Here is a 23,966-nt window from a genome sequence, read left to right as displayed (position 1 = left end):
TCATCTCTTAATTTCATGAAGTAGTCGATGGTTTCAAACTACAATATGGTGCCTGATGCCAGGTGGAATGCACCTCCTTATGGTCTCACTTTCCGATTTGGCATTTGATCATATTGGCCTAGCTCACCGATGAGAAGCTAAAACCATTACAAAAGTTTTTCTAATAACTAATAACAAAACAATCCTAGTTCTAAGTTCTAACAACACATTAATAACCTATTATTCAACTTAAAACTAAAACAAAAGTTATTACAATAACTAGAAATTCATGGGCAAGACAAGAGCCACAAAATAAAACATGGTTCAGAAAACAAAAACAAAATGCATTTAGGTTTGTACCAAATACAAATTTTGTCATTGGTCAATACCGAGCCTTGTGATCCAAAAATCTAGTTGAGCAGCCACACATTCAGAACCCGTGGAGCCATAAGAAGTAAACTTGTTGATGGAATTTTGAACCCCAAGATACTCATACACATCCTTCTCAAATACTGTGTTAATTGTACGCAACTCATCAAGACTCAGCTCTTGAAGCTCACACTTTTTGTATACACATAATGCAACTGCCCTTCCAACTATGTCATGTGATGTCCTAAAAGGTATTCCCTGCATAAAAAAAAAAATCAATCCACTTTCATTCATTTCTTTCTATTACATCATCAGACTATGATTTGATTATAAAACTTGCCTTGTGAACAAGATAATCTGCAAGTGTGGTGGCATCCAGATGTCCAGCTGGCAAAGCCTTGTTTATTCTATCTTTATTGTAGGTGATGTTGTTTGCAAACTCCGATGATACTTCCAACATTCCCATTATTGTTTTCACACTGTCAAATACTGGTTCCTTGTCTTCCTACAAACAAATTCAAAACACCCCAAATCATAAATGACATGACAATAAGAAGTACATGAGGTTTAAGGGATTTTATAATAATAATAAAATATACCTGTAGATCACGGTTGTAAGCGAGTGGAAGACCTTTGCATAAAACTTGAAGGGTGACAAGGTCACCTAAAACCCTAGCAGATTTACCACGAACAAGTTCCATTGGATCAGGGTTTTTCTTCTGAGGCATAATGCTGCTACCTGTTGAAACAGAATCACTAGGAGTAATGAACCCAAATTCCTCTGATGCCCATAACACCCATTCTTCACCAAGTCGAGATAAATGCATTGCTATAATCGCATTAGCAGAAAGAAGCTCCAAAACAAAATCACGATCTGAAACTGCATCCATACTGTTTGTTTGTTTTAATTTTCAAAACATAAGTACACATTATTATTATTATTATTATGAATAATAAATAATATGGAATTCATATTCATAAACAGACATACCTGTTCCTCATTGGAGCAGTGAATCCTAGAGCATCAGAGGTCATGAATCTGTCTATGGGAAGACCAGTGCCAGCTAATGCACATGCTCCTAAAGGGCAGAAATTTAGCCTAACTCTGCAGTCTAATAGACGTCCAGCATCACGATCAAGCTACACAAATACAAGGTGTTTTAATGTTTAAGTTTAACCATGGTTAAGTTTGTTTATGCAAGATGATAAAAGTACATAAAGAATATGAAACCTGTTCAACATATGCTAAGAGATGATGTTGAAGTAGAACTGGTTGTGCCCTTTGCAAATGTGTATAACCAGGGACAATCACTCCTTCATTTGTCTTGGCCAACTTTACCATTGCAATCTGTAGTGATTAACCAAATACTTATTAGTCATTTCTAGGGATATTTTTGATGATGAGGAAGAGGAGGGCATTCATGTCTTTTGCATGGATGAGAGATCGAGAGTGAAACCTTGTTCCATCTTTTTGGATGGGACAAAAAATTATAACTTTTGTTTGTTTTGACATCACTCCCATACTTAGTCCAATGAAAGGATTAAGGGCAAATAGATATGCACTACAGTTACTTTATGCCATAATCAGGGGAGTAGTCTAGTAGCAACCTGAAAATGTTTAATGCGTGCAACAATCATGTCAATGGCATCACGACACCACAAGCGAAAATCAGTTGAAACTTGATCATTTCGACTCCTGGCTGTATGCAGTTTCTTGGCAGGTTCACCAATCAAATCAGTAAGGGCTGCTTCAATGTTCATGTGTACATCTTCTCTGTCAGTCCTCCACTCAAACTCCCCCCTTTCGATTCGTGCCTGTATCTGGTCCAGACCTTCAAGAATGCTATCCCTGTCGCTGAAACTAATTAATCCCTACATTATGTGCTTATGTTAGAACTAAGAATAACAAATAGATTTTGATTGAAATTGAGGGTTTCCATCAATCAGAACGTTATTAAGGAATTTCAGTATTCTAGGCAATACAAAGTGTTTCCCTATTGTGTTCTTCGTTCATCTATTACAGATTTGAGTTAATGTGTTTTTATTTTTTCAGAAATGGAAGGAGTAAGTGATACCTGCTTAGCGAGCATGGAAGCGTGAGCTCGGCTACCCATAATGTCGTGCTTGTAAAGCACTTTATCGAAAGATATCGATTCAGTAAACCTCTCGACTGCATCCGTAACTCCTTCCTCGAACCTTCCTCCCCATAGCTTCGCTTCTTTTGGCGGCGCTGCCATGTTCTTCGGTTGTGATGCGCAGCACAGTACTTCCATCGCCGCCGAACGTCGCTTGTTTAGAGAATCGAACGAGACGGAGAAGATTAGACGATGATCGATTGTTGACAATAATTTAGGGCTTTGGATAGAGTGTGTAGCAGAGGAGGTCGACCGAAAAGGTGAAGGAGCGAACACCATTGATTCCGTTGTGCGGCGGCGACGGTAGTAGGGAATTATCAGGAGCGTCTCAAGTCGAGAAGGAAAGCATGTGAGTGTCTTTGTGTGGTTTGACTTATTGACTTTTTGTTTTTTATACTATTTTATTTTGATTTGATACTATAAAAACTAAAATGTTAACAAAATTTCCATTTTGGTCCCCCTAAAATCGCTTTTTGTAAACACAAATAAAAAATAATCACATTCTAAAAATTTTGTCAGTATAAAAGTAATTCATCATTGAATAACATCTGTTGCAACTAACTACTTTTTTCCATTAGCATACATTCAATAACAAAGGAATCAGAATATCGACAAAAAAAAAAAAAAACCCTAATATTTGCTCAAAAAAGCTCCTAACAAAACAACAAAAAGAAAAGGTAAACTTTGACACTGATGTTGTTCTGCCTTCTGCTAGGACAAACATGTGGGGACAACTTTCTCTTCTTGATCTTTTAAATCGGATTCAAGATTCATCTTTTGTAGGCTCTCAGAAACCACAACTTGCTCTTCTTTAACAGATTCAACCGGTGAAGGTGGGCCAGAAGGTTTAACCTGAAGCCCACCGTGTGGACCAGTGGTCTGGACCACTGGTCCAACATTTGAATTACCATGACCCGAGCCCAGGTTAGGCCGTGGTCCATGTGGCGATATGCTAGAATACCGCTCACGTGGGCCCCCCATGCGTGCAACAGGCGGTCTACTGGTTCCATTACCCATTTTGTTGATATGGATGGCACTCTTCAACTGTGCCTTCAAGATTACAGCGGCGGCCGATTGGGTGGCGATGCGGGCCCCGGCGGCAACCGCGGCGGCTTTGACCGCGTCCGGCCCAGAGGCGAGCGGTCTCGGGAACAATCTTTTTGGATCCGCTTGGGACTGATTTTGTCGGAGTGTGGCGGCAGATGGTGGCTCCGCCATGGTGGGTTGCACCGGTTTATTGCTGAAAGTTGCCCCTCCTGTTCACATTTGAACTAAAGTCAGGATATTTTTAGAAGGTGACATTTATTAAGTCGTTACATTTTACAAATTTACCCTCATCTACAAAAGAAAATTGTTAAATTGTTATTACCAGGCTTATCAAGAGCCATGTTAAGCGCATGTCGAGCTGCCAGCTGTACCTCTGAAAGCTGTGGGCCCGTTTTCATATTTGAGTTTGTATGACGCTTCTTAATAATGCTCCACCTCTGGTAATAACAATTATTTCATCAATATAAGAATAATTAATAGAATTCTTTATAAAATTTAGCATAAAACCATAAGTTAAAGATATATAATTAACCTGAGATAGCTGTGAAGCAGTTCTTTCACCCTTAAAATCTCCTTTTGAAATGTTTGCCCAGTTTCCTTCACCACATATCTGTACAGCATCAAACAGTGATCTATCCTCTTGTGCAGACCATGGTTTTCTTTTCCTCCTAGATGGGAAGTTGCTGTTTTGACACGTGTTTGTAGTATCCAATGTTTCACCAGACAAAACTGGTGGGACCACTTGTGTTGGAACAAAAACCGGAACTGTTATATTAACACCACCCGTTGAACTAGCAAGTTGTGTACTCTCATCTGATGATGGAGGAGGGGTAGATTTGTCTTTTGGTATGTTTATCATCAATGGAGCCTCCATCACCAACCCTTTTTCTATACACGACTCACTTGATGAATCAGAAGCAATGAGAACCTGAAAAAATTGCGTAACTTTTTTTATAAGGGGGACAGAAAAAAAGAGTAATAAAATTTATGGGTTGGGTTATTTACGAATTTACCCTTAGGGGGTGTTTATTTGGTCTTAATTGATAAAATTCGATTTTTTGATTTTGTTTTACCTTCACATAAGCTGCAGCCTCTGCTGAAGCATCTTTGCTAACAGTTGGGAAAGCTTCAAGTTCATATTCTAGATCACTATCATCATCCTGTGATTGGTATTTTTAATGAATTTAAAAGTTTTGTAATAACAAGATTCGATAAATTTGAGTTTTTTGCTACCTGATTTGATTAATATTTAATATTAACAATACAAAAATCACAAACTTTTTTTGAACCATCATAATACTTGGATTTTCTAGTAAAATACAGAATTTCAAAACAACAGTTTGCAAAAATGATAGACTTACTAATGGCTTAAAATCATCTTCAAACTCTTCAATTAACGGTTCACGATAGGCTAAATGGCGCCATAACATTTGATATTCCCTAGGGTTTGTTATGCCAGTTTTTGTATGCTTCACCATTGCATACCAATCTATCATTACATCCTGAACTTGACCCACTTCCTGAAGCAAATTTAGCACTGTTGTAGTCTTGTACCTTCAATTTCACAACAATCCCCAAATAGAAATGATGAGTATTTATTCAATTACAATGGAACATATGAAGATGCTAAGAATGGTATAAGAAATGAAATTGACGTAATCCACGTAGTAGACTCTGTGTGTATTCTCAAGAGAATAAACAATTCAGTTCAAAAATTCCGAAATTAGTTAGATGTTCAAATCAATGAAACAACTCAAGAACGTTTGTTCATTATTATATACAAACGCGACAAGAAAATTTTCCGGGGGAATTCGTGCTTTTTGAATATACCGAAATCCAGAAAGTGGTGATCAAGGAGAGAAACCTTTGGGCGACAGCAGATAGGTCTTCTTCACTGATCGACCCTCCTCTTTTCTCCGACATCATTTCGTCACCCATTGATGATTTCTACGACTGAGACTATGAAGTTTGCACGAATTCCCCTCGCTCAAAGGAATACGAGTGGAAGTAAGCGTAGAGAAAGAAATTTGCATAAACCCTTCTTTTTTTTGAGAGATAAACCGTATAAACCGGGGGTTTGTTGGTTGGGAAAATCAAATCACGGATTATTGTGATTGGTGTGAGAGTGAATGCTATGAATTCGGAAAAGGATTCTGATAATGAATCAACTTAAAATCGTCATTTGTTTCTGAATATACGAGTGTAATTAAGCGTGGAGAGAAACAAATTGCATAAACCCTTTTCGGAGATAAACCCTAGAAAATGGAGGGTTTTGTTAGTTGGGGAAATCAAATCAGGATGACTGTGATTGACGTTAGAGGGAATGCTATTAATTTCGAAAAATTCTGATTAAGGATCATTTGTTTGATTTCTCTTTATGAAATTTTAAAAGCAAAATGAAATATTTGTGCTACGACTAAACATAAAATCCACATATTTATTATTAGAGAAATTAAATATTTTTCTTTATTTTTTATTTATTTATCCACCAATGCATATCCTCTTTAAGCTAACAAACGTCGGGCAAAAACCATTGAATATTGCTGTCTTTAAGCTAACACACTTTAAGGAATTTTTTAATATATAATTCACAACGGATACCATTTTGTCTTTGTTATCTACATAAACAGTGTTCCTAATCGGAAGAAACAAAGACGCATACAAATAAAGCCTCCTTTGTTTATCTGTAAAATTACATCCCACTTCATGAAATTGTCTCCATGCCAAATCCATATACTCAACACAACTTTTCTCATTTTCTTCTAAAATTAAAGGCTTGTGATTTGTAGGTGGTGTGAAGACAATCGAAAACAACCCTAAATCATAAATGTAAGTTAATGCTTTAGTAGGTTGATTCCCGTTTACCATAAGATCAATCTCAAAGGCTATTCGTTCTTTACTAACTTTACCCAAAATTGCGGATTTCACATCATTGTTTAAAGCTGCAACTTTTAACTCTTCCACCATTTCAAAACCAAACCTTGTACTAAAACGAATTGCTCTAAGAACCCTCAATGGATCATCCAAAAAAGTCACTTTTGGTGGCAATGGTGTCACGATTTTCCCAAATTTCAAATCATCCAACCCTCTTTTTGTGAAATCTTCAACTAAACATGTATTGATGTTGTAAAACAAGGCGTTGATTGTAAGATCCCTTCTATACGCATCTTCTTCTGGTGAACCGAATTGCAAATTGCAATCTTCGGATCTCAAGTGCACGAAATCAATCCAGACATGGAATAAACTCATTCTTGTTGTTTCCAAATGCTTGGATTTATCCGGATTGCTTTGAATAACATCAAATCCTTGTGTTTCTTCACATGTGGAGACTAAATACTTGTTTATCTTTTCACAAAACTCTCTTCCTAACATGTTATCAAGAGCAATATCGATATCGTAACATTCTTTTCCTAAAAGTTTATCGCGTACCCATCCACCTACAACACGAAGCTTTGTTTCAAGATTGAAATGAGCAATAACTTTATGCAATCGATCGAATATCTGTTTTTCTTTATCATTTAGATCAATGGTTTCCTTCACTATGACAGGTAATGTTCCATTTGTCTTCATGATTGACCTGCATCAACTACCCTGTAAAGGATGTGGTCAAAGAAGATCCATTAAACCAACTTAATTGCATTACTTTCTCACTAATTTAGCTATGAACATGGCTGCAAAAATACATTGATTAAATGATGAAATGGCCAAAAAAAAAATCTCGATAATGATAGAGGGCTAAAACAAAATAATTTGTTTTAGCTAATGGATTAGGATTTTCAACAAAATCAATAACTAGTGTGCACGATTTTGTTGTGAGAAAAAGACAAATCTAGTCAAATTCCCTAAATATTTTCCAAGAAATAGCCAAAAAAATTTAAAAAGTGACCCATATAGTCATTGAAATTGCAGTTGGGCCTTTATGGGCTGGGTTTCGTCATTTGGACAACGATTTCATCAAAAGCACAAAAGGAAATCTGGTTTTGCAATTTTGACATGATGAAATCGCAGACCCCATTTACGATTTCCTGTATGATTTCCTCTTCTAGAGTGAGATTGTATAAATGTCTACACACAAGCACTTGTACAATCCCACTTATCTTTGTTTTTCACAATAGTGTCTAATACATACCGTTATGCATTAGACATTTGTAAAGAGGCAAAATAATAGAAGAAATCATAGATAAGATTGAGTCAGAGGAAATTGCAAATGGTCGGAAATCGCAAAGGTCAGATGCCTTTCGAGATTTTGTTAGCTATATAGGTCATTTCTAAATTTTTTTTGTTATTTCTTATAAAAACTTTAAAAAGTTAGATTAAATTTGTCTTTTTCTATTTTTCAATTTTGTTGTGATGAAGATTAAAAAAGAATCATATGAACCCACTAGCAACATAACATTTATCATGGAAAAGCAACCAAATTTGACCTAAACATACAAACAACAAAAATAACAACATGAAACCCTAATTGTGCAAAAACCGAGTGAGATTAAGCAACTAGATGACTCAATCGAATGCTTATGAGTAAAATCTGTAAAAAGAATCAATTAGATATGAATGTAGACAAAGAGATTAATGCACCTGTAATCTTCAGATTGAGATCCTCTGAAGAGAGGACCGGTGATGGGCGAAAGTGAAGCAGGAGTTACTAACTTACTGTAGACCGGAGAGTTACAATTTACTAAGGTGTTTTTTTTTTTTTTTTTTTTTTTACTTTTTTACCTATTGCACATTTGCAGTCAAAGTTTTAGGAACTTAACTGTACAACAAGTTTTAATATCAATTTTGAATATTTTTTTTGAGAAAATCAGAAAATTACAAATATAGCTTAATCTTTTACTTATTTTGTGGAAAATATATATTCATTTTGAAAAACAAATTATAATTTTGTTCATCATAGTATTTAACACTGCACCTTAAAAAAATTAAATATAAAAATCGTTGTTGTACATGTCATGAAGGATCATATACTTGCTCTTTTTTATAATTTTGTCATAGTTCAAATATTATCTAGACGAAAACTGGATTTTAATTGTATACACTTCAAACTCTTGATTTTCAATCTAGACCCGGAAGTTGCAAATTAGTTTTGATCAAATGGGTAATCTTTTGTTTGAATTATGTTCAGAATACTTGTGTTTAAATTTGTGAAATTGTTATCAAATTTAATATGCGTAAATAGGATCTACCATAATGAACATTATTTAGTTAGAATTCTTTGAAATAAATCTGTTGGTTTGTGATTACAGCAACTGTTTTTAGGCTTGAGTGTGATTTAAATGCTGATTTAGCACCACATAAGATACCAAATAATAAAAAAAAATTAAATAAATAAGGTTGTCCAGTTAAACCTTATTAGGTAAAAAACTGTAAGCAACTTATTATTATGTATAAAAAATAATCAAAGTACATTGCCCATGAGCAAAGTACGTTGATATTTCCTACAATTTTCCCTAAACACAACACAGCAACAAGAAAAAACACCATCACGTTTTCTCTGTTTTTATATTTCAGAATATGCAAACCGATATCACCAGCATCAAAATTTACTTTTTGTACATCACAACAACTTACATCAAAAAACTGTTCCCCATATTTAGATTCTAAGATATACCAATATCTTGATAAAAATGTAAATAGCAACCTACTTACTAGAAAAATAATAATAAAAACACCTAGAAATAGATTAAGATTGTTCTCCTCTTCATGTTCTAGCACGCTTCTTCTCCATTTCCCTCTTCATCCAATCAACACATTCCTCTAAGCTTCCGGAAGGATAAGCAAGCTGCCATTGTAGAAGCTTCCGCTGCCATTCACTAACAACCGGGCCCCCTTTTTCAAGCTCCAAATGTTTCATTATATCCTTCCCGTTGACCAAAGGTTTGACTTCCCACACTTTCTCCAAACCTAATTTCAATATTTCTCTTTCAACCTCCCTAAACACTTCCCTCCTTTTCTCCACTTGTTCCCCCACAATACTCGAAAGCATCAAAGCAACCCTCCACAAATCTTTCATTTCCCTCAAAACCAAACCCAACAAGATCCTTGATTTCAATTTCACTGGAACTTCAATCAAATCAATTTCCCAATCAATTTTACTCATATCTTCATTGGATAACACGAATGGGATCAAACACAAAAGCTTCTCAACTCCATTATGTAGCCTCGTAACATCATCCGCATCACTAACTTTTAACTTTAAAGAGTTTTTGAAAATGAAATTCACAATTGGAAATGTTTTCTTTTTGTTGTCTATGTAAACTGTCTTCCTAAGTGGAAGAAACAACGATGCATATAAATAAATCCTTCTCTGTTCATTTGTAAAACTACACCCCACTTCAAGAAACTGTCTCATTCCCAAATTCATATACTCAACACAAATTCTATCATCTTCTTGTGAAATTGAAGGTTTACAATTTTCAGGTAATGTGAAAACCACCCAAAACAAACCTAATTCTGATATGTAAGTTATTGCTTTATCTGGTTGATTCCCGGATGCCATAAGATCGATCTCATGCCCGATTCTTTCTCTGCTAATTTTCCCACCAATGGCAGATTTCACATCATTGTCTGAAGCTGCAACTTTTAATTCTTCATCCATTTCAAATTCAAACCTTGCACTAAAACGAATTGCTCTAAGAACCCTCAAAGGATCATCCAAGAACGTCTCTTTGGGTGGCAATGGTGTCACGATTTTCCCAGATTTCAAATCATTCAACCCTCTTTTTGTAAAATCTTCAACTGAACATGTATTGATGTTGTAAAACAAGCTGTTGATTGTAAGATCCCTTCTATATGCATCTTGTTCTGGAGAACCAAATTGCATGGTTGGAATTCTGCTGTTTTCAGTGTAATCTTCGGATCTTAAGTTGACGAAATCGATCCAGACATTGAATAATCGCATTCTTGCTGTTTCCAAATGCTTGGATTGATCCGGATTGCTTTGAATAACACCAATTCCTTGTGATTGTTCACCTGTGGATACTAAATACTCGTTTACCTTTTCACAAAACTCTTTTCCTAACATGTTATCAAGAGCAATATCGATGTCATAACAATCTTTTCCTAGAAGCTTATCGCGAACCCATCCTCCTGCAACACGAAGCTGTGTGTCAAGATTGAAATGAACAAGAACTTCACGCAATCGATCGAATATCTGTTTTTCTTTATCAGTTGGATCGATGGTTTCCTTGACTATGATAGGTAATGTTGTATCTGTCTTCATGATTGATCTGCAACAATGATACAACACTTGAGTTCTTGGAAAGGGGAGTAATGGAGTCTTGAACTTGATGGTGGTTATATGCACAGGAACAAGGGAATTTCCTGTAAAGGTTGTGGTCAAAGAAGATCCATAAAACCATCTTACTTGTGTTATTTTCTCACTAATCTTAGCCATGTCCACAGTGAAAGTGGCTGCAAATATTTATTGGGGAGAAAACTATCACTATTAAAGTAAAAACGCAGTCATTCAACTAAGAATTTGAGAAAAATACTATTATTCACTTAAGGTAGCATCACATTCCAACAGATACATTGGTTAAATGATGAAATGGTCAAAATAATTTGTTTTAGCTTCTGGATTAGGGTTCAACAAAACAAAATCAATGACATTGCTATAATTGGTTACAATTTCAAAATACAATGCTATAACAGTTAACAACAAGTGAAAGGATGTGCATTCAACTTGAAACAATTTCAGCCATTTACACTAAACATGATTTTTCAGAGATATATATATATATATATATATATATATATATATATATATATATATATATATATATCAGCAATAGAAAAAGAGCATGTTATGGTCCCAAAACATGAAATTTGATGCATGTATCAGATCTACAGATTAATTAATTCAGATACATACAAGTTTCTCACAACTTGACTTTCAATCCTATATATCATTCATTATCAATGTTAAACAAAAAGATCAAACTACCTTCATAGTCACAGATCCTAAATCCTAACCATCTTATTCAAATACTTTACTTTTCATGCTAATGCACGATAAACATCATATGATGTCTCACAGCAATCACCAAAAGGACAAAAATCTTAATTTATCACAGCTTGTGTGTTGATGTGTATGCACTCTCATCTGTGCTCTCGCTTCAAATTTCATGAGATTTGTATTACTGCTGATAATAAAAAAAAGGGGGGCTTTGCAGTTTGCACACCCACAAATTATATGTAAATAAAAGATGAAGTAAGCACTTACCAGTTGGTTTGTTGAATATTTTCGATTCTGAAGCGGAAATTTCGTATTTTTAGAAGGAAGGCCTAGAAGCTGTAGAAGGCGGAGAGTGGACGGAAATCTCCGGTTGAATGCTTGGACTCGGTCAGAAATCTCCGGTCTGTGCGTTTGTTTTTCTACTACAATCTTGGACTCGGTCCAAATTTTTGATTCGTCCTCGTATTTGTGCTGATTCAGTCCAAATGAAAAACATGACTGACTCGGACGGAATGAAGAAAAAGACACGCTTTACCCTCGATGCTCCTTCAATCTCCTATATCGCTCCTCCTCCAGAATTGGTATGATTTTTCCTGTTTTGACCTAATCGACAGGTTAGCAATGCTTGTCTCTGTAAAATTGATTATTTGAAATCGATTTCTTCATATGCTTGAAATCGATTCATCAATTCTTCGAAATCGATATTTCAATGTACAGAAACTAAAACTAAAGACCCAAGTTTTGTTTTTCTCTATGAATTGGGATTTCATGGAGTGATACAGTGATGAAAAAAACGAATGTGCATATCTTTAAATAACTAGAAGCACAACAACAATGGCAATTGCGAGTAGAATCGATGATTTGGGTTTTGGGTTTGCTGAAATCAAAAGACATGCTTTTAGTATCACATGTGCGCCTTCAAGTCTTTTACCAAGCTTTTTCTTTAGTTTAACACTTTACTGATTATAAACCTTTTTTATATTTTTTTTTATATTTTAGAGTTTAGACTATCTATATAGAAATAGGTTTGGTTTAATTGGATTGAGATGTGAAATATTGATTACTTAATGATCTCAGTTTCATATTTTTACGAATCAAATTGATTAAATTGTTTAATTGTTATATTTCTTAATAACACATCATCTAATTCTTTGTAATTTATTCTAATATTTTATCTTTTACTAATAAATGAATTATTATAAAAAAAAAATATTGTTTGAGGGTAATATAGTCATTTTGCACAGTCAGTTAGATTTAAAATCAAACAACAAGTTTCGGTCAGAAAATAACTCCGTCAAAGTTTCTAACCAGTCAGCTTCTAACTCAGCCAACTCTAACCTAGTTAGCAACTATCAAAGACCCTTACTCTTTAAATAAACAATTTGATAGATGTTTGCTTCAAAATTCATCAATGAATCAATAATATAAAATTTTCTTATGTGGTATGTATTTTTTTTTCCGAACGCCCGATGAGCTGGCAATTAATACACGAAAGAGTAAGGTGCTGTTTGTTTTTCTATAAAAACCTCTTCAAACCACTTATTGTTGCGTGGCGCATCACACGCGCAACACTTTTCCTCTCGCAGCAGTTTGTTTTTTGGAAGACTTCAGACTACAAAACATCTGTGCGTGTGCTGCGTGGCGCAGCACTTGACTTACCTCTTCTAACCTCTTCAGCTTTCATTTTTTCTAAGTGTTTTTTTAAAAAAATTTGTATAACTTTTTTTTTATTTTTTTATTTTTTTAAACTTTGATTTTCTTAAATTTTTATTTACGGATGTGACACATATTATTTTTATAATTTCCACGATTTTTTTAACATGATTTTTTTAATTTTTTTTACCGTTTTATTAATTTTTCAATTTTAGTTGCATCTTTTTTAACGTGTGTAATTTTTTACGAACTTTGTAGACAATGTTTGCAATACTTTCTTAATTTTTTTATTATTTTCTTTTTTAATGTTTTTTAAAATTAGTTTTTTTTTCTAGAATAAAACTATTAGCTTCTTTTACATTTTTTAAAGTTTTTTTAAGAAAAAAAGTTTTATATTTTTGTTTTTTTACATGTTCTTTTTATTATTATTTCAATGTTTTAAAACTAGAATTATTAAATTTCGGTGTTGAGAACTATTTTCAGTTTATAAAATTAGTTTATTTAAATTTCAATTTACTGCAGCAGTCTGCAGATGTTAAAAAACAAACATGTTTCTTATTATAGGCTGCAGCCGTTTGTTCCACCTCTTCTGCTACAGAGGATTGCAGAGGTGGTCCGCAGACTTCATGAATTTTTGCTTCGAAAAAACAAACAACACCTAAATAAAAAGCTTTAGTTTACTACAAATTGTCAATTTCAACCTTGGTCAAAGACCATGCTATATAATAAAGTCAAACCACCCACAAACAACGAAGAATCACATGGCTTTAAATTATGTTAAGAATTATGAATATGACGAATCCAACGCTAAAAATCATCTTTCCTCTTGATCCTAATTATAATTAGCTATAATGTAATGTAAACATCAAGAAATCATTTTCTATACTCAGTTGATGTCAACTACACATAAATAACCGATTTTAACGGGCTCATGACATGAGATAAACAAAAGGGGAGTAATTGTAGCAAAAACCCACAAAAATTAGCCCTGGGTGACCAAAAGTCAACACCATCAGCCATCTTGTTCCTGTATCTGTATGTGCAAAACAGAGACTTTCTAATAGTAGAAAGTATCATTCTTGTAGCTAGCAGCATCCTTGCAGAGCATTGACCTCACTTCAACAATGGATCTTGGTGGTTCAACATCCTTTTCTTCAAGCGTGTTTCCCACCAATTGTTGCATTTGTGATGCAAATGTATCATCCAAAATCTGCATTTCATGATAAAAAAACAAAGAGTGTATGAAAGCTGATTATGTAGATAAATGAAAATTACCAAACTACCCCTAGTATTCACAAATTTCATGAGAAGGAAAAGCCACTTACAGAAACGGCAACTCTTGAACCTTTGTACCACGAACGATTCTCTTTCCTGTTCTCAAGAAAACTCAAAACATCCTGAAACAACATAAAAAGAAACCATTAATACAGCACAGCTAAAAAAGATTTAATTTTTCATTTATTCTTTTTCACAATCCATTAGAACTCACTTGTCCCATTCGGTCCCAATACCCTCGACATGTTGCAATGAAAACATGAGTCTCAAAGATGTTGTAAAGATGATTCATTGTATTCGTAAGCTGCTCTGTTAATGGTTGCATTCTGCATCTAATCTCAGATTCCCCCACACTTTCCTTGGAATCTTGAAGGATTTTCTTCAGTTTTGTACTGTTATGTAATCTTGTCTGATCACAAGAACAACAAAAATCCAATAAAATCAATAAACTTATTATCTAAGTCCCCATAATACGTTTGTTATGCATGACATGACACTGATAACAGGTTGTTGTACTGCATTTGGCATACATTGGACTAATGTCAATGAGACAACTTTTTATCCCATTCCCACTGAAAAAGCTATAACAAAGTGAGACAGGGACTTTCAAATGTGCAAAAGACGTAAATGCCCATTCTAAACTCATCATCAAAAAAGTCCAAGAAAGCTCATGTAACAAACTTTGTCTATTTAAAAAACAATGAACTGAATAAAGGAAAAGCACCCACATTTTCCAGAAGCTTCTCAGCAACTGCTTGTATATAATTCCGGAATTTTGATCTAAACATCACTGTGACTTCACTTAAACGTTCTCCAGGTGCCACATTTCCCCCATCAGGAATGCAACATGAACCCCATGACTTCAATTGGAGCTCAATTTTAGGTCGTAAAACATCTAGCATCCTCTTCATAGAGTTCAAGAGAATCCCAAGCTGAAATCGACCAAAAAAAAAAAAAAAAACTTCAGAGAATAAATCAAGATAACAATTTTCATGGCTATAACTTGATAATAACTTTTTTGAAATGCAATGTACTAATAAGAAAAGATTTGAAAGTTAATGCCTTGATAAGAAAAAATAAGACAAACCTCGGGAGGCACCACATAAGGACTAGTGGTTCGTTTAGTGAGCTTTTGGACATATTTCAGCCCAAACTTCTTTGGTGTCATATTTTCTTTCAAAGGTGCAATTACATCTGCATATTGTTTGTCTAAGGCTTCAATTATCGCCTTTTCAATGTCAGCAATCGCCTATTTCATCAAAGACCAAAGTAACCAAAAAAAAGATTCGGTTAGAAGATATCAAATCACAATTTTCTTTCTTTTTCCATTTTGTGGGTCCCACCATCATTTCTTTAGGACATAACAAAGTGTGATGTGTTTGGGACATGGACTTGCTCTTAGTCTCTTGTATGTGCAAAAGACGTAAATGCCCTTCTCATCATTATCACCGGAGAACATTTTCTTAGCTCCGTGTAACAAATGCAACCTTATTGCTCAATCTTATTGAATTTGTGATGTAAAAGAAAATGACCAAAGAGGACATAACATACATTCTCCAAAGCAAAGGTATACTCTGGCCAACGGCTTATAATGACCTCATAATCATTCAAAGTCTCTATAAGACGATTATACATCTCATCTACAAATGGAGTTGTTGAGTGTTGCGTCCTCACTCCAGACCATTTCACCTGCAAGTTTGGAGTTGCTTTTAACTTTTTATAATAAACATATTTCAAAGCTTGCAAATTGGTGTGAGTTTGTAAAACAAAACACAAGTATTCAATCATCAAAATACATAAACACATAATTGAAATATATATATATATATATATATATATATATATATATATATATATATATATATATAAACTTTCTATAACATAATGAATGTACTTTATGATTGCCCCCTCTGTCTCAAAATAAAAGAGCCTCTTGCTCAAAACAGAATATTACTAAACTATTTTAGCCTCTGATGTATAAATATACAAATTACTAATAACAATATGATACAATAAATGAAAATTGATTCTACCACTAATTGTCTAGAAGAATTATGATTTTGATGAACTTCACGAAAAAGTTTGTGTTTTTGTTTATAACATTTGATTAAAAAAAAACTATATATTTTGAAATTTGAACAAAAGTTTCATATGATTTAAGTAGAATAACATTAACGAGAGTTCAGAAGGACTATATCAATAAATTTTCAAATTGTAATTGATTTTGTTTCAAACTTTTAACATAAGAACCGTAAAAAGATAGTTTATGTAATCATATCAAAGATATTAATTACTTACAAAATTTGGAAAACCAAAAAAGTTAAAATTTTAAAAAACAAGGTACATACCGTATCCATCTTACATGTCTCCAGGAGAGACATACGCTTATCTTGAATCCATATCATGATATACAAATGAAACAATTCTTTTGCATCAACCCCATTTTTGACATGACTGAGAAAGAAAAAAGATTGAATTAATGTCTGCAAAATCAAAACAATCAACAAGAATGAAATTTGGGAAAACATTACTTGATATTCCAAGAAGCAAGATCCTTCTGGAAATCTGCAGTTGCAATTACAAGCTCTGCAACATGAAGAGAAGGACCTGTTGGAGGGCATGCAACAAGAAAGGCTCTTAATCTGCTTGCGAGTTCTGCACTGTATATTGCTGTTGAAAGATTTGGTAGGTCTATAAAACTGCAAAACAGGGTCATAAATGACAATTTTACCCTTTTCACAAGATCATATGGATATAAGAGGAACAGGGTTAAGAGAAAAAGCACCTTGGAAGTATATTGCTATTTTGGATCTCAATGTCTGTAAAAATCTCCTTCTTTATGTTCATACAAAGAGATTTCATTTTCTTATAAGCTGTAGAAATAGCAACAGAATCCATCAAATTGCCTTCACCAACTCCACTCACATATTCATCGGTTTCAGTCAAGTGTCTTCTAGATCTTTTCTTCGCAGCAGCCTAACAATCACATCAATTTTAGCTCAAATGTGGAACTATATGTCAAACACCTAAAATACCCTCCAAAGGGTTTACAATAACAATTGTTATGATGAAAAAAAAATGTTAAGAAGCATGTGAAACAACAAACCTGGAAGTAGCTATATAGTTTATTTTGTGCCTCAGGAGACAATATATCATGAAGAAGTTTATAAAGTTTCACAGCAGGTTCCAACACGGGTGCTGCCACCCCAGTGGCAGGGGTAAAAACGTCCATAATGCCAGATGGAGATTGCTCGTTTAGTGACTTGTAGTTCTCGAAAACAAGTGCAAGAATCTGCTCTATTTGCTCATCAATCTCTCCTAATATTCTGTTCTGGTAAATTAAACGACTTTGTTATTTAAAAATCAATAAAAAAAAATCCACTAACATTCCTCATTAGATTTACACAAAATGAAAACCAAACAACTTTGCCTTAAAATACAAAAAGTATACAGCATTAGTTATTTATATTGGGGATGTTTGGATGTGCATAAGTGATTTTTAAAGCCTAAAGACTCATAATCATAATCACTTTTTTTTGCCAAACACTCCTTATATCAATAATTGGGATAAACGCAAGAAATTAGCAATTGTACTTTCAAATTTTATTCTTATTAGGACATTATACTTTGAAAAATATACCCAATTATAATGAATAATGATGAAACTTGCTTTCTATTTGGATGACATTGCTATACTTGGGACATTTTTTTAAGTATAATGTTGTAATAAGAAGAAATGAAAGTATGTTACTCTTTTTTAACGTTTGAAGTTTAAAGCTAACCTCTTGATGGCTAAGGGCACTCTTGGTATTTCCTTTCATCATAACTGGTAACAATAAGTCATAGACAAGTGAGACGCAATCAGCTGTTGGGGTAGCAACATCCATTACGTATGAAAGGTATCTGAAAACATTTCTCTAAAAGGTTAGAAATCATATATTTAGATTTTTTTTTTTAGTATTATGATGATGAGAATATCAAACCTTAGCTTTGTGTAAGCATCAGAAACACCATAATATGATGCGAATTCAATGAGCAACCATTGCCATGAACCATGCAAAAGTAAATTTCTTTGTTGGAAGTTTTGAACTTTCATGGCAACCTCCAAAACAATGTCATATGCCACCGTTTCAGCAACAGAACCACACTGTCAAACAACAAGAATTCTTGGTTAAAAGACATAAATGCCCTCCTCAACCTGTGTAACAACTAACAAATGCAGCCTAACTAACATATAATAAGGGGAAAAGAGCCAACAATTCACCTTGAGACTATCGTCCAAACTTGTTGTATAATTTATATAAAGTTGGATTTTTCCAACAAGCACATGCTCTGGTTCTCGGTATATAGACCACCACCTTAGTTTGTCATGCTGTCATATATACAAAAAATATAAACTTTCAAAACATAAAATAAGACAAAAGTTGCTAAAAGTTGTAACATACATGATACATGATACATCCACTTCATTTCTAGTTTAGTCATTGAAAGTGTTTTTGAAAGTTGGATTGTTTTGATGTGAATTTAAAAGTCTATTGATCAAATTAGAAATGAAATGAAAGTTCATTGCTACTTACTGGATCTTCTGAAATAGTAGCCACTTGCACTAGGACACGACCATAATTGTTACCCTTAGAATCATTCACTTCTAGAATCAAGTCATCTCCAAGACTATCTGGCAAGCTGTAATCTCATTGGTCAGTAAGTATGATTTCAATCAATCACAAATAGAGTCATTGGAAAAAAAAAAAGATAAAAGAAAACATACAATATATGTGTTTCACTAGAACCAGGCTGCATTCGAACCGTATCCATTTCATCTGAACTTTTAAGTCTTAGCAAACATGAGTATGTTTCTGTCCACATGTAACAAAAAATTAAAACCATGTTCAAAAAAGATTATTTATTAAAAAAAGTTAGGACTTAATGAAGAAGGCATCATTTCCATGACTTTCTCTATTAAGCCGTTTTGTCTATATTAAGGGGTTGCTTTTTTTTTCGTCATTAATTGTTGTATGGGTGAAGTGCTATTGCATTTAAACAAAGATTGTTTCTTTTTTGGACTCAATGAAGAGCCTGAATATGAAACAAGACCATTTTACCCTTTTGTCTATAAGTGATGTCCAGTTGAAATCTTTCTGATTATTTTACAAATGCATGATATTTATACTAGTCGAATATATATTCGATGGTTTTCTGTAATTTATGATGGTTAATAGATGGATAACTAACTTCTGTTTCCATCACCATCTTTATTTCTTACTACATAAGTGTCGTCAACTATAATCCTTATAACTTGTTTTTATTAATTATCTTTTAGCAAAAGATAGATAACAATACTAAAAGAAACAAGAAATAAAAAAGGAAAAGGAAAGGAAAGTTTGTCTAAACGGTAGCAATGTAAATAAAGATGTCTTAATAGATAAAGACACCATTATATATAGCTTACCCCATTAAGTCAAAAAGAAAGGAATCCACAAACCTTGTAGAACTTCTTTGGTAGATGAAGTGCTGCGTAGACTTGAGACACCATTTTTTAAAAGACCCGAAACTTGTTTTATATATTGAGTGCTTGCTTTCATATAAGCCAAGCTTTGGCTAGAAAGAGAATTGTCTACAGGTACTTGAGGGGAAAAAGGAATTCTTCTAACAGCTTTCCACCCTGATGAAATCTTGGATTTCACACTGGAAACATGTCGTTTAACAGTTTCTAATTTGATTTTTGGTGGTTTTATTGATGAAAAGTTGCATCCTGTAGGTGGATCCAAGGCCATTCTCACTTTTCGAACTGCACCCATAAACAAATTGTTATTTAATTTATTTTCAATGAAAAGGATGAGGATGAGGAGGGCATTTGTGTCTTTTTGCATAGACGAGAGATCGAGAGGGACTTTTTTTTGTCATATTGACATTAGTGATTTGTCCCAGTCCAATGCATGCTAAATACAGTACATGTGTTGTGTTGACTAAAAAGTCAATACCTTGCACCTTCATCTTCCCAACCATTTTCTTTGGTTTTGTTGCAGCTCCTTTGCTAGCAACTTCTGATTCTGAAGAGTGTTTTAGATGCAGTTCTTCCTCTGATTGTAGTAATGTTTGTTGCAAACTATACCAAAAAGTAGAAAAAAAAAAAGATGACTATATTGTTTTTAAAGTTAAAAAATATCTGAATTTCTCAAAAGTATATAAAACTGAAGGTGATGTTTCATATGATGGAATCAAGAAAGAATGGAATAGTTAGTTCATATTTAAAGATCTGAATTTCATGATTTGATCAAAATTACAATTCTATTTCAAAGAATAGCTAGAAAAAATATATTTTTATTATAATCTTATTTGGCTTTTAATGAGCCTTTATTAAGTTTGCTTTTTTATTCTGTAGATACAAATTTTATTAGCAATAACTAACTAACATATAAAGTAAAGTTAAAACTATAAATATAATAAAATCATATGATCTAAAAGAATAAAACTCACCCAAATGTGCTTCTTAATAAAGCACATTCATTTTCCAAAAACATGACTGCCTCTGAGCAACCCTTAGCCCATGCATGTAGGCAAAGCCGAACACATGCATCATATGCAACCACAGAATGCCAAGGCCCAAGTGAGCTGATTCAAAAAAAAATTAAAAATAAATAAATAAATAAGCTCAAAGGGTATATGATAAACCATTAAAGCATACAACTTTTAATCTTTAAATATGAAAATGTACCTTGCATGAAATGTGGGAAGTCGAACAGGAATTGATCCTGAAGATGCACCACCTTCACCACAAACATTATTGCTACAAAGAATAAACATCTCTTATATTATAATACATAAATTAAGTGCAACTAATAATTACCTATCTTTTTTTTATTTTTATGGGGGAAAATAACTGAAGTGTATAAAGTATAAACAAACCTATTAGATTGTTTTGAAATCTCGTCTCTTAATGGCATATGATTCGTTTTAGAATGTGGGAATTGTTCTTGTTTGATTTCTTCAACTGGGCCCACAAATGGAGGTGCACTAGGAATGTCTTCATCAAATGCCTTGTGATCATTTATGTTTTGATCACCCAACTCCTGCAAAATGATTGACCTTTATCACATATATACACATATAACATATATATGCAAACAGCCTTTTCTTCATTCTAAAATTCCATTCCTTCATACCAAACACTGCCCAAATGTTTTACTAATTTCTATCGATTTTCTTGATTCAACATGCATTGTTTGAATGAGTATGAACAGTCATTATTACCAATAATCCATACAAGATCAAATCAACATTTACCTAAAACTAAAATGAAAGTGAAAGTAGAAATCGTACCTTTCTTGAGGTAACATTTTCATTGGCTCGTGACACATGAGAAGTATAAACATCCTTTTTGACTTGTGTAGTTGACAACTCTGAGCTACCTCTTGAATCATCATCATCATCATCCGATTCATCTTCAGTATAAACACTATTTCTAACATTGCATTGGTTTTTCTCAATTCCTTTAAATCTATCAACCACATTCCCTTTTCCTCTACTTCCCATGGTTTCAACACAAGAACTCACATCACTAGAGTACACATGATACTGTGGGCGCATCTGTAGAGGATCATGGTACCTACTACTAGGAGGAACTATGTCATCCGGGTGAGAGGAATCTAGTGAGTATCGTCCACCATACACCTCACCTTCTGAATCCGTCGACATGTCATTTTCAGAAGCTGAATCTGTATCTTCCCCGGGCAGGACTTGAGATATTGGAACAATCCCGGGCAGATGCCCGCTTCTGAATTTTGAAGGCGGAGGCAGCCCGAACCCTCTGCCCATGTTTCGTGAGGAAATGGGGCTGATTTGAGGTTGTTGATTTGACATAAAGTAAGGAACTTCCTTCTTGATATTATTTGACCCCTGGATTTTGTAATTCAAACATAAGAAATCATAATTGTCATCAAAAGCCCAATACCAATAGTTAAGAAAAAACAAGTCGAGTGATTATTCATAGTACAAAATTAGGGTTTTTCTTGTTCAAGATACATGATTCAGAATGGACAAGCATAATGACAAAGTTTGAGTGATTATACTGATGGATTGCGAGATGAGGTTGAAATATTCGAGATATCTATAACCAGTAATTAAAAGATCTGTTGTACGTAAGCAAATCCAGTAACTCCATTCAAAATTAATAAACAAAAAATGTATAGTTGTAATCTAAAATCACTGAAAACGAGAATGCTGGATGCAGATCGAGTAAAGAAGCTTAATTTCAACTGTACAGAAATTAAACTAACGAATATAGAACAATGCAAGTGAATCATACAAAACACAGATGAAAAATCAATATCTAATCTATAAATTTCGACAATTGCGATTTTGGGGATATGAAAAACTAACCTCTTTTACCCATCTAACAGCATTGTTGTCTAACCCTTCGGTAAACATTATTGCTTCCTTTTAGGGTTCTCTTCTTTAGAAATCACATCCAGCCTCCGGAACTGCAGCGAAATTCGAAAAGGGGGGGAATCAAGAGCATGAAAAGTTTATAAACTCTGAAGAGAAAACATGAAACTTGTAAAATGCACGTGGTAAGTTGCGTATTGAAGTTTTAAGTTACGGGTTTTGAGTGGGGTTTTTTGCTGCTGGAAACAACGCGTTGGAGCAGATGAAGTACGATAATGTGGAAAAAGACAATCTTTTGATTGAGAGAGATAGATGATGGATCTGATCAAAGTGGGAAAATAAATTAAAATGCTTTCTTTCTCTCTTTTTAGCTGCTGAAGAATGATGTTTCAGGGGATGAATTTGCTTCTTGTTCTGTTACTCTTTCCCTCTTTAAAACACACAACAACCATAGATAGAGAGAAAATGCATTATTTATGCAGAAAATTTTAGATATTGTTTTATTCTGTAGACTAAAATAGTTTTTTAAGAACGGTATATTCATAAAAATTTCTTTTTTATCAATTCATATAGCAGAAGAAGCTTTTAATGTAGCCATTTTGTAAATTTATACTTAATCCTTATTTAAAATAATTTATATATTTTATAAAGTTATGTAATTGTAGGAAAAAAAATGTTAGTTATTCTGTAGACGATAATTTTAATTCCTCTATCTTATATGATTATATCTTATCACGAATAAATAAAATAAAGATTTTGATTATACCTAATGCAATATATTTTTCATATCATACAGGAAAAATAGATAGATATTTAAATGTTAATAAACTAATTAAATATTTAAAAGATTGCATATAAAAGTAAACACAAAGTCTATTGATAGTATGATACGAAGCTTATGTTCATTGTTTAAAGTAGTTATTTATTAAATTTAATTTTGAAAATAGAATGAATTGCCAAATAAATTATTAAATTAAAAGATATGTTTTTATTATTTACAAAATCACTTTATAGCAGAAAACACATTTGGGACTACTTTAATGATTTCGAAATTTTAACCAGATAAAAATTAAGTTTTATTTTGATATATTTATAATATTTAATGTGGTATTTTATTTATTTTATGTGAAATGTATAAATATAAAATATAAATAAAGTTGCTTCGG

General features: G+C 33.4%; 5 protein-coding genes across 9 annotated transcripts; all 5 read right to left on the bottom strand.

Annotated features, from left to right (window-relative positions):
• Window positions 1-208: 208 nt before the first annotated feature.
• LOC145057472 (argininosuccinate lyase, chloroplastic-like) lies at window positions 209-2,868 on the bottom strand. The gene is made up of 7 exons (XM_079005318.1): window positions 2,424-2,868; window positions 1,957-2,220; window positions 1,580-1,696; window positions 1,340-1,488; window positions 948-1,239; window positions 689-853; window positions 209-606 (listed from the first exon to the last, which is right to left on the bottom strand). The coding sequence occupies exons 1-7, from the start codon at window positions 2,760-2,762 to the stop codon at window positions 355-357; spliced, it is 1,578 nt and encodes a 525-aa protein (XP_078861444.1). The 5' UTR covers window positions 2,763-2,868; the 3' UTR covers window positions 209-354.
• Window positions 2,869-3,034: 166 nt separating this feature from the next.
• Window positions 3,035-5,869, bottom strand: LOC145057473 (uncharacterized). 2 transcript variants are annotated; one of them, XM_079005319.1, is made up of 6 exons: window positions 5,395-5,868; window positions 4,892-5,084; window positions 4,604-4,690; window positions 4,063-4,458; window positions 3,853-3,967; window positions 3,035-3,739 (listed from the first exon to the last, which is right to left on the bottom strand). In XM_079005319.1, the coding sequence occupies exons 1-6, from the start codon at window positions 5,466-5,468 to the stop codon at window positions 3,195-3,197; spliced, it is 1,410 nt and encodes a 469-aa protein (XP_078861445.1). In that variant the 5' UTR covers window positions 5,469-5,868; the 3' UTR covers window positions 3,035-3,194. The 2 variants fall into 2 exon arrangements, with proteins under 2 accessions (XP_078861445.1, XP_078861446.1); XM_079005320.1 differs by lacking the exon at window positions 4,604-4,690 and having other exon boundaries at window positions 5,395-5,869.
• A 142-nt stretch (window positions 5,870-6,011) lies between these two features.
• Window positions 6,012-9,121, bottom strand: LOC145060451 (CCA tRNA nucleotidyltransferase, mitochondrial-like). The gene is given in 4 exon segments (XM_079008113.1): window positions 6,012-7,119; window positions 7,121-7,180; window positions 8,938-9,024; window positions 9,102-9,121. Coding segments are annotated over 4 exon segments (1,275 nt in total).
• On the bottom strand, window positions 9,001-12,412 carry LOC145057471 (CCA tRNA nucleotidyltransferase, mitochondrial-like). Of its 3 annotated transcripts, none has more exons than XM_079005315.1 (2): window positions 11,755-12,412; window positions 9,001-10,943 (listed from the first exon to the last, which is right to left on the bottom strand). In XM_079005315.1, exon 2 carries the CDS (start codon window positions 10,924-10,926, stop codon window positions 9,232-9,234), a length of 1,695 nt encoding a protein of 564 aa, XP_078861441.1. In that variant the 5' UTR covers window positions 10,927-10,943; window positions 11,755-12,412; the 3' UTR covers window positions 9,001-9,231. The 3 variants fall into 3 exon arrangements, with proteins under 3 accessions (XP_078861441.1, XP_078861442.1, XP_078861443.1); XM_079005316.1 differs by having other exon boundaries at window positions 9,001-10,853; window positions 11,755-12,411; XM_079005317.1 differs by having other exon boundaries at window positions 9,001-10,759; window positions 11,755-12,411.
• A 1,473-nt stretch (window positions 12,413-13,885) lies between these two features.
• On the bottom strand, window positions 13,886-23,257 carry LOC145057470 (uncharacterized). Of its 2 annotated transcripts, XM_079005314.1 has the most exons (23): window positions 23,015-23,257; window positions 22,795-22,895; window positions 21,736-22,311; window positions 21,322-21,485; window positions 21,131-21,202; window positions 20,893-21,027; window positions 20,397-20,521; window positions 19,898-20,203; window positions 19,184-19,271; window positions 18,993-19,098; window positions 18,680-18,787; window positions 18,399-18,562; window positions 18,198-18,318; window positions 17,522-17,746; window positions 17,201-17,391; window positions 16,947-17,114; window positions 16,764-16,869; window positions 15,967-16,104; window positions 15,503-15,664; window positions 15,144-15,347; window positions 14,630-14,824; window positions 14,466-14,537; window positions 13,886-14,350 (listed from the first exon to the last, which is right to left on the bottom strand). In XM_079005314.1, exons 2-23 carry the CDS (start codon window positions 22,840-22,842, stop codon window positions 14,198-14,200), a joined length of 3,627 nt encoding a protein of 1,208 aa, XP_078861440.1. In that variant the 5' UTR covers window positions 22,843-22,895; window positions 23,015-23,257; the 3' UTR covers window positions 13,886-14,197. The 2 variants fall into 2 exon arrangements, with proteins under 2 accessions (XP_078861440.1, XP_078861439.1); XM_079005313.1 differs by having other exon boundaries at window positions 22,795-23,257.
• Window positions 23,258-23,966: the final 709 nt, after the last annotated feature.

This window comes from Lactuca serriola, chromosome 6 (assembly GCF_051521515.1).
Source record: "Lactuca serriola cultivar US96UC23 chromosome 6, Lser_US96UC23_V15, whole genome shotgun sequence".
NCBI classification, from domain to species: Eukaryota; Viridiplantae; Streptophyta; class Magnoliopsida; order Asterales; family Asteraceae; genus Lactuca; species Lactuca serriola.
This window is presented reverse-complemented; position numbering and strand designations above follow the sequence as displayed.